The sequence below is a fragment of the Oryctolagus cuniculus genome, chromosome 18, assembly GCF_964237555.1.
Source record: "Oryctolagus cuniculus chromosome 18, mOryCun1.1, whole genome shotgun sequence".
Taxonomy (NCBI): Eukaryota; Metazoa; Chordata; class Mammalia; order Lagomorpha; family Leporidae; genus Oryctolagus; species Oryctolagus cuniculus.
Genome location: NC_091449.1, coordinates 11,045,068 through 11,054,928, shown reverse-complemented (window position 1 = coordinate 11,054,928; position 9,861 = coordinate 11,045,068). Strand labels below are relative to the sequence as shown.

At 60.7% G+C, this 9,861-nt stretch overlaps 1 protein-coding gene across 1 annotated transcript; it reads right to left on the bottom strand.

Annotated features, from left to right (window-relative positions):
* Positions 1-294: 294 nt before the first annotated feature.
* PGLYRP1 (peptidoglycan recognition protein 1) lies at positions 295-2,922 on the bottom strand. The gene is made up of 3 exons (XM_070062069.1): positions 2,428-2,922; positions 715-836; positions 295-530 (listed from the first exon to the last, which is right to left on the bottom strand). The coding sequence occupies exons 1-3, from the start codon at positions 2,718-2,720 to the stop codon at positions 352-354; spliced, it is 594 nt and encodes a 197-aa protein (XP_069918170.1). The 5' UTR covers positions 2,721-2,922; the 3' UTR covers positions 295-351.
* Between the last annotated feature and the right edge of the window lie 6,939 nt (positions 2,923-9,861).

The following is a 9,861-nucleotide window of genomic DNA, read 5'->3' as shown; positions in this document are numbered from 1 at the left end:
GGGGGTGCAACCAGGACCTGGTGTCTATGGGTGCACCTGACTGGGCGCTGACGGGTGGGTGGCCCAGGGGTGGGAGTGAGCAGAGACCTGCATGGGCTGTGTGTGGCCGAGTGGCCGAGGGAGCGGTGCCTTGCGGCCCGAGGCCTGTCGGTGCCACCCGGACCCACTTGGTGCTGGGTCCTGGGCTCTGCCCAGAGTCCTCTGGGTTCTGAGCACCAGAGAGGATGGTGTGCTGGGGCCAGGGTCCGGGGGGAGGGCGGGGGAGGCGCAGAGAGGGAGCCGCTGGCTCGGGGACACGGGCTGAGCTGCAGGTTTATTGGGGGGGGGGCGCTGGGCGGGCGGGAGTGGGCCTCACTCGCGGTAGTGCTGCCAGGTCTGGATGATTTCGTAGAGCTGGTTGCCCGGCGACAGCGTCTTCTGCACGTCCCGGTGCCCTTTGACCTCGTAGTTGGAGCTCAGGGCTCCCCGAGCCACTCCGCAGTCCAGCAGGCTCTGGGCGGCCCGGAGGGCCCGGGCTGGCGGCACCCGATCTGGGGAGGGGGGAGCAGGCGTGTGACCGGGGCTCCCTCACGGGGCAGAGGGGGTGCGGGCTCGCGGGTGAGTGACGGCTGGAGCTGGGCTGACGCGCTCTGTGCCTCCCGGGAGGGCTGGCTCAGGCAGCCCCCAGAGCAGAGCGTGGGGCCCCCTGCTGTGCCACCCCACCTCCCGACTCACCCATGTAGTTGCCCATGAAGGTGATGCCGATGGATATGGGGTTCCAGGTGGGCCCTGCGTGGTCGCCCTTGATGTCCCAGCCGCGACCCTCATACACCAGCCCGTCCTCTCCTATCAGGAAGCTGCGTGGTGGGCGGGGACTTGGTGAGAGGGGGAGCTTTCTGGGGCAGACTCCCTCCCCACCCTCTACTCCCCTCCTGCCACTCCCAGTTCCCCCAAACTCCTCCTCCTCCCCTGATTTCCGCCACAGCCAGGACTGTGGCCACATCTCAGCCTCACAGCACCAGGGATCAGAGCTGGGGAGGCACCTGCCAGAGGTCACACAGCCCAGGGTTTTCACCCAGGGCTCCATGACCCCACCCACCAGGGCTCCATGACCCCACCCACCAGGGCTCCATGACTCCGCCCACCGGGTCTCCATGACTCCGCCCACCAGGGCTCCATGACTCCACCCACCGGGTCTCCATGACTCCGCCCACCAGATCTTGTTTGCTTGCTTTGCCTCTCTGCTGAATCTCCACCGGGTCTTAGTCTCGGGTCCCAGGGACTCGCCCCTTGCCCCAGGCTGCTGCCAGCCCTTGGGGGCCGCTGGGCGGGGGGCGCAGCAGGGACTCGAGCTAGGCAGGGGGTCAGAGCCAGGTGTAGACCTGGTGCCCCAGGATTTGTCTGCCAAGCCTGCAGCAGTTCCATAAGTCACAGACAAGAACACACCTTGGCTGACTTGATTGACAAGCCCGGAATAAGCTAGATCAGCCTCCTGTAGGGGCAGCATCTGCTGGCGCAGCCCCCCCTCCCCACTCCCCGGCTCACCCCAGAATGGGGGCGCCTTGGCGTCCCCCGTCGTGAGTCTGTTCCCTGGGAATCCAGCTCACACAGCCTGGCGCTGGGGCTGGGCTGTTGAGGGCCCCCCACCTTCCCCGCCCCCGGCGCTGTGACACGGCGCTGGCTGTGCGCCGGCCACGCGGGAGCAGCTCAGAGCCTCCGCCAAGGGAGCAGCTGACGCGCGGAGAGAGGCTAGGACAGGCGCAGGAGGGGCGCTGGGAACAGCAGGATCGGCGTTGGGATCCTGCAATCCCGGAAGCCGACGTCAGTCTGCCGCTTCCGGCGCAGCCCCGCAAGGCGGAGGTTAGAGCTGGGGTGCCCTCGGAAGTTTCCGGGCTTCTTTGGGCGAGGTCTCCGGAAGCAGCCTGGAGGGGCGGGGCCTGGGAACGAGCATTTCCAGGTGCTCCTCGCCTCCCTGGGTCTGAGAACCTGCAGGGTTCCCGCGTGGAGCCCCTGGCCACGCTGCTGCCCAGGGAGCAGGCTCAACACGCCCCCTACTGCTGATTGCCGCCTAATGGCAATGGCACCTGGACTGCGGGGTCCCCCGAGAGCTTAGCACACATTGGCTCCTTCCGTGCTGGGATGGAGACCCCTGTGTAGGACGCCAGCCCCGTCCACGGCGCATGGGTCCGGTGGGCACGGCCCGGTAGCCGATCTCAACAATGCCCCCCCACCCCCCCGCAATAGCCTCAGCCAGCACGGGCAAGCTGAAGGTGCTGGCTCTGCCCACGTCTCTGAGCTGACCCCAGGACCTTGATCCTGATCAAAGGTCCCAGGCATTGTCGGGCCGCCTGCACCTGCCCAGCCTTAGAGGGGGAAACGAAGACCCCCGGGCGGGGGGGACGCCAGGAGGCTGCAGACCCAGGCCGGCTTCCTCGGCGCCCCACTCACTTGTAGCCGACGTCGCACCAGCCCAGCGTCCGCGCGTGGTAGTGCTGCACGTTCCGAGCCTGCTGCTGGCACGAGTCCGGGCTGCTGCAGCTGCTGCCTGCCGTGTGCGACACCACCACGTAGCGCACCGGCTGGCGCAGGCGCTTGGAGCACTCGGACGCCAGGGCCTTCCACTCCCTGCGAGGCACAATGGGGCTGCAGCAGCTCCGGGCTGGGGTCTTCAGAGCTGCCCCGAGGCCCAGCAGGGCCAGGAGGGCGCAGGCGAGCAGCGCACGGCCACCGTGGCGGAGCATGGCAGTGGGGCGCGCAGGGGCAGTGAAGATGGCGCGGCTGCCTTTATCTGCGGGAGGCGGGGTGGGGGGTTCTTGCCTCACACCGCAGGGGGTTTCCAGCTCCCCCCTCCCCGCAGGGGACCCACACTTGGTACTTCCCCCTGTGTTTTCTGGAAGGCCCAGAGGGTGGTTCCCTGCCCTACCTTGCGCGACCCCCCCGCCTCAAGTGGCGCATTGCCCCAGTTACCGGGCATCCCACCCCGTGTGGGCACGGCTTCCTGCAGAAACTGGAGTAACCGAGCTTCCTGTTTTCCAAAGCAGGCCCAGGCCTGTGACACTTAACCCTTGCGGCAAACCGAGGGTGAGTATGGGGAAACCCAGTTTCGCAGTTGGGTAAAGTGAGGTGGGGGAGAGGGGACGTCCGGAGCTGGGAGTGGGAGGTGGTGGCTCCTGGGGGGGGGGTCCGGAGCCGCCCTCCGAGGCTGCCTGCCCTCCAGTGTCAGGGCCGAAGCCAGTGAGGCGGCCTCTTCTGTGCCTCGCTGTCCCCCACCTGCAGCATGGGGCGAGTATGTGGGGGGGGGGAGTGAGCAGGCCAGCAGGACTCGGGCCTTTGGGAGCCTCAGCCGGAGGCAAGCAGCACGCTTTCCGTGGGTGCCACTGGCAGCTGCACGCCCACAAGGCGGGACTCCGAGTCCCGAGGAACGCAGCCCCTTGCCCAGGGCCCCTGAGTGGGCTGGGTACAAGGCTTCCGCCCACCTTCGGCCCCGCCAAGCCCTGGCTGTTGCAGGCATGTGGGGATATGGGCCAGTGGCAGGGGGCTCTCTACCTCTCTGTCCCTCAAATAAATAAAGACAAACTTTTAAAACTTGCAAGAGTAACACGTGCTAGTTGTAACAAGCTGAACTGCCAAACATCTAGACCCCCTGTGCGGGGCTCCCTCCAGCTCCGCCCATCGGGGGGGCCCCCAGTGGGGGGGGAGGGGCCCTCACGATGCCATGCAGGCGCACGCCCGCAACTCCACGCACCCTGCAAAGCGGCCACCTGCTCACAGCAGGCTTGAGAGGTGCGTGTTACCTATCACGAACACGGCCGAGGCCCGGCAGGGCTGTCCACGGAGATTATCCCCAGCTTGCTACAAACTCACAGGACAGGATTTCTTTCTCAAACACATAAAGCCACATGCGTGGGTCTGTGGTCTGTTACGGAACACTCCAGGGCCGTGCGTCTGATTCTAGTGGGTTCTTCATAGAGCTTGCGCAATGTTTCTTGGTAGAGGTTCAGCCAAAGGTGTTCCGGGTTCTTGCACAAACCCCCCTGGGCCCTGGAGTGTGTCCGTGTAAAAGAAACGCAGGCTTCTCGGGGCACGCGACGCTAATATGTGTGCCAGAGGGTTTGGCTCCAGTTCTAGCGGGCCACCTCCGCCCCACCCTGGATGCGGATGTCACGGCCTTTTCTGTTTTGTTTTGTTTATTTGAAAGGCAGAGTTACAGAGAGGGGGAGAGGGGGAGAGAGGGAGAGAGAGAGAGATCTTCCATCTGCTGGTTCACTCCCCAGATGGCCACAGTGGCCAGGCCAAAGCCAGGAGCCAGGAACTCTGCCCGGGTCTCCCACAGGGGTACCGGGGTCCAAGCACTTGGGCCGTCTTCCGCTGCTTTCCCAGGCTCAATAGCAGAGAGCTGGATCGGAAGTGGAGCAGTCGGGTCTCGAACCGGTGCACGTATGGGATGTGGGCACTGCAGGCGGTGGCCTAACCTGCTACGCCACAGCGTGGGCCCCACGGAATCTTTTAAGTTGACAGGTGTAAAGTGCTAGCTCTGTGAGCTGGCATTCTTACAAGCACTCAGGAGATGTGTGCTTTTCTTGTTTACTCCCCATTTGGTTCTGTTCTGTCAGTCATCTGCTCATATCCGTTGCTTGTTTAAAAAAAAGTGGGTGGTTTGCAAAATGAACAACAGAATCCCATAACTGGGATTGTTGGGTTGTCGTGTACATTTGTATCCCTTTCAGTCTATTTTTAAAAAATATTTATTTATTGGAGAGGCAGAGTTAGAGAGAGAGGGAGAGACAGAGACAGAGACAAAGAGACTGAGAGAGTGCTGGCTCGCTCCCCAAATGGCCACAATGGCCAGGGATGAGCTGGATCCGAAGCCAGGAGCCAGGGGCTTCTTCAGCGTCTCCCATGTGGGTGCAGGGGCCCAAGGACTTGGGCATCCTCCGCTGCTTTCCCAGGCGCATTTGCAGGGAGCTGGGTGGGAAGTGGATCAGCCGGGACTTGAACCAGTGTCCATATGAGATGCTGGCGCTGCAGCTGGTGGTTTACCTGCTATACCACAGCGCTGGCCCCATCATCTCAGTCTTTTTTAGGAGCATTGGAGAAAGATGCACATAGAGAAAAGTGAACGAGTGGACTTCTGTTTTGTAAAGATTATTTATTATTATTATTATTATTATTTTTTGACAGGCAGAGTGGACAGTGAGAGAGAGAGACAGAGAGAAGGTCTTCCTTTGCCGTTGGTTCACCCTCCAATGGCTGCCGCGGCCGGCGTGCTGCGGCCGGTGCACCGCGCTGATCCGATGGCAGGAGCCAGGAGCCAGGTGCTTCTCCTGGTCTCCCATGGAGTGCAGGGCCCAAGCACCTGGGCCATCCTCCACTGCCCTCCCTGGCCACAGCAGAGAGCTGGCCTGGAAGAGGGGCAACCGGGACAGAATCCGGCGCCCCGACCGGGACTAGAACCCGGTGTGCCGGCGCCGCTAGGCGGAGGATTAGCCTAGTGAGCCACGGCGCCGGCTTGTTTTGTAAAGATTAATTATGTTTATTTGAAAGGTAGAGTGAGGGAGGGAGAGAGAAAAATAGAGAGAGGGAGAGAGAAAGAGAGAGAGATCATCCATCCGCTGTTTGATTCCCTGAATAACCAGGGCTGGGCAAGGCCAAAACCAGATGCCCGGAACCTCATCCTGGCCTCCCACGTGGGTGCAGGGGCCAAGCACTTGGGCCACCTTCTGCTGCCTCCCCGGGCGCATAAGCAGGGAGCTGGTTCAGAAGTGGAGCAGCCAGGACTCAGACAGGTGCTCCAATATGGGTGTCTGCGGTGGTGGCTTCGCCTGCTGCGCCACGTGCTGGTTCCCCAGTGGACTTTCTAGAGAGTGGACAGGATTGAGAGAGGAGCTTCTAGAGTCAATAGAGAGAGAGGAGAGCTTGAATTGGTTCTCACAAAGTGGATGAACACAGAACAACTACAGCCGTGCTCTAAATTCCAGTAGAATTTTTTTAAAAGATTTATTTGAAAGGCAGAGTTACAGAGAGAGAAGGAGAGGCGGGGGGCGGGGGGAGGTCTTCCATCCGCTGTTTCACTCCCCAACTGGCCACAACGGCCGGAGCTGCACCAATCCAAAGCCAGGAGACTCCTCTGGGTCTCCCACATGGGTGCAGTGGCCCAAGGACATGGGCCATCTGCCACAGCAGAGAGCTGAATTGGAGGTGGAGCAGCCGGGACTCGAACTGGCACCCATATGGGATGCCGGCACTGCAGGCGGCTGCTTTACCTGCTACACCGGCCCCAGCAGGGAGGTTTTAGTATCCCTCTCCCCAGCAGTGCAGTGAGCCTCACAAGCCTTTCCCGCCCCAGGGACAGAACCTCCTGCTGTTTTGTTTGCCCTGCCCGAACCTCAGGGAGGGGGTGGTCCCCTCCCCTCCTCCCCTCCACTCCCCTCCACTCCCCTCCCTCCCCTCCTCCCCTCCCCTCTCCTCACCTCCCCCCTCCCCTCCCCCCTCCCCTCCCCTCCCCTCCCCTCTCCTCCCCTCCCCCTCCCCTCTTATCCCTTCCCTCCCCTCCCCTCTCCTCTCCTCCTCTCTCCTCCCCTCCCCTCTCCTCCCCTCTCCTCCCCTCCCCTCCCCTCCCCTCTCCTCCCCTCCCCTCCCCTCTTATCCCTTCCCTCCCCTCCCCTCTCCTCTCCTCCTCTCTCCTCCCCTCCCCTCTCCTCCCCTCTCCTCCCCTCTCCTCTCCTCCCCTCCCCTCCCCTCTCCTCCCCTCCCCTCCCCTCTCATACCTTCCCTCCCCTCCCCTCTCCTCTCCTCCTCTCTCCTCCCCTCCCCTCCCCTCCCCTCCACTCTCCCCTCCCCTCCCCTCCCCTCCCCTCTCCTCCCCTCCCCTCCCCTCCCCTCCCCTCCCCTCTCTTCTCCCCTCCTCTCCCCTCCCCTTTCCTTTTCCCCCATAGATTTCTGACTGCATCCATGTCCGTTCCTCTCTTCCAAGCGTTTCCTTGCCAGTTGTGTGTCTGGGATAGAGCAACCCTTTGTCAAATACACTGCAAACCCTCATCCTGTCAAAAAAAAAAAAAAAAAAAAGGCTCCTTTCACAGTTTCAGTGTTTCTTGCCTTTTTCACACCGCAGTGGTGACGCTTTTTCTATTTAGGTGTTGTGTTCGAGAGCTTCCCAGTGGCTGGTGTGCATCTTTGCGTGCGGTGTGAGGTAGGGGTCCATGGTAAGCATCCGTGCCGACACCATGGGCCGGGCAGTCTCGGGTGGCTGGCCAGCCTCTGACATGGTGACCACTTCCTCCTCAGAGTGCCCACTTCCCTCAGCCTTGGTCTTGCTTCTGCTTCTCTGACTTCCCCTCCTTCTGGACTCAATGCCCTGCCCCCCCATCATCCAGCACCTGGTCTGCCAGGTGCGTCCACACCACCACGCAGCCCACCCCCAGTTTTGTCAGCCGAGTCCTGGATCTGGGGCCCACGGGCAACTGTGGTGCAAGACGTCTTGTGATTTTCTCGGAACCAGCTCTTTTTTTTTTTTTTTTTTTTTTTGATAGGCAGAGTTAGATAGTGAGAGAGAGAGAGAGAGAGAAAGGTCTTCCTTCTGTTGGTTCACCCCCCAAATGGCCGGTTCGAGACCCGGCTGCTCCACTTCCGATCCAGCTGATCGGAATGCATCTGGGAAAGCAGCAGAGGATGGACCAACTGCTTGGGCCCCTGCACCCACAAGGGAGACCCAGAAGAAGCTCCTGGCTCCTGGCTTTGGATCAGCTCCGCTCTGGCCATTGTAGCCAATTGGGGAGTGAACCAATGGGTGGAAGACTTCTCTCTCTCTCTTTCTGCCTCTCTCTAACTCTACCTTCAAATAAATCAGTCTTAAAAAGTGAGAGGAGTAAAATAGTCAAGACAGCAAGGAGAAGTTCAAGGTGCAGCTCAGACTCCTGCCTTGTCCCTGAGCCTGGCGCTGGCCCCTCGCTGACCGCCCGCTCTCGGCGACCCCTCCTCTCTGATGCCGGGGCAAGGACACAGCCCCTCTCTGCTGCCCCCAGACCACTTCCTGTCCTTCGCACTTATCCCAGCAGCCGTTTCGAGAGTTCCCTGTATCATTTCGAATGAACTTCTATTTCTCAGAATGAAAAGGGCATGAAAAGGTAACGCAGGGGCTGGCGTCTGGCGTGGTGGTGCTGCCGCCCGCCTTCCGCATCTCAGTGCCTGGGGTGGAGTCCCGGCTGTGGGCTCACCTCCAGCTTCTGGCTGATGTGTGCCCTGGGAGGCAGCAGCGGGGCTCACGTAGTTGGGTGCCTGCCACCCACGTGAAAGACCTGGGTGCAGTTTTTGGCTCCTGGCTTCAAACTGGCTCAGGGCCAGCCATTTGGGGAGTAAGCCATTGAATGAGAGATATTCTCTCTCTCTCAAATAAAAAAAGAGGTAAGTTTGGTTTGGTATAAACGTTTTCTAAAAATCCAGCCTTTTTTTTTTTTTTTTTTTGTAATGTGCATTTTCCGGGGACTTCTGGGGGCTCCTTGTGTTTGATGAGCTCTGTTAAACAGGACCCTTGAGAGCGAAGTGGGGAGTTTTCAGCAACGCCCCGGGCCGTCCCAGGAACCGCGCCCCAGGCCAGGACATGGAAAGACAGAAGGGGCTCCGTTTTCCTTCCTGCTCGCCACGCTGTCTGCAGTTCCTAGCATCTCGTTGGGGCAACGTCCATGTGAATCCCGCCACGGATCCTCCCTCAGTCTGTCCATCTGTGGAATGGATGCAGCGGTCGTCCGGGGACAAGGGCACGGCTGGAGGGCCGCGTGCTGGATTGCAGAATGTTTAAAAGTCAGACGTCAGGCACTGAATGTGACCCAAGCCTTTCACACACACACCTGCAAAAAGGCAGAACACAGAGAGGCGTGCGAAGCCACAGCCCACACCGCATAAGTGCGGTGGCGGGGGAGAGGGGGTGGCAGGGGGCACCGTTTCAAAACGGACTTTTCTTTTCCACCAAAGAGCGTGGTTGCCCCACGGGACCCAGGGCGGGAGAAGCGGAGCGGTCATTTTTATGGAGTTGTTTGAGCACCCAGGTGTTGAGTCTCCAAGCGCCCTCTGCTGGCAGCTTGGGAACCGCTACAACAAGCACCCATTTATTATTATTATTATTATTATTTTTTTTTTTTTTATTTTTTGACAGGCAGAGTGGACAGTGAGAGAGAGAGACAGAGAGAAAGGTCTTCCTTTGCCGTTGGTTCACCCTCCAATGGCCGCCGCGGCCGGCGCGCTGCGGCCGGCGCACCGCGCTGATCCGATGGCAGGAGCCAGGAGCCAGGTGCTTTTCCTGGTCTCCCATGGGGTGCAGGGCCCAAGCACCTGGGCCATCCTCCACTGCACTCCCTGGCCACAGCAGAGGGCTGGCCTGGAAGAGGGGCAACCGGGACAGAATCCGGCGCCCCGACCGGGACTAGAACCCGGTGTGCCGGCGCCGCTAGGCGGAGGATTAGCCTACTGAGCCGCGGCGCCGGCCCCCATTTATTATTTTTAAAGATTTATTTATTTATTTGAAAGGCAGAGTTAGAGAGAGAGAGAGACAGAGAGAGAGACAGAGAGAGAGAGACAGAGAGAGAGAGAGAGAGAGAGAGAGAGGTCTTCCATCTGCTGGGTCACTCCTCAAATGGCTGCAATGGCCAGGGCTGGGCCAGGCTGAAGCCATCAGGGTCTCCCATGTGGGTGCAGGGGCCCAAGCACCTGGGCTGTCTTCCGCTGCTTTCCCAGGTGCATTAGCAGGGGGCTGGCTCAGAAGAGGAGCAGCCAGGGCTCAAACCGGTGCCCATATGCAATGCTGGCATTGGCAGGCAGTGGCTTTACCCGCTAAGCCACAGCACCTGCCCCAACACTCATTTTTTTTTTTTTTTTGACAGGCAGAGTGGA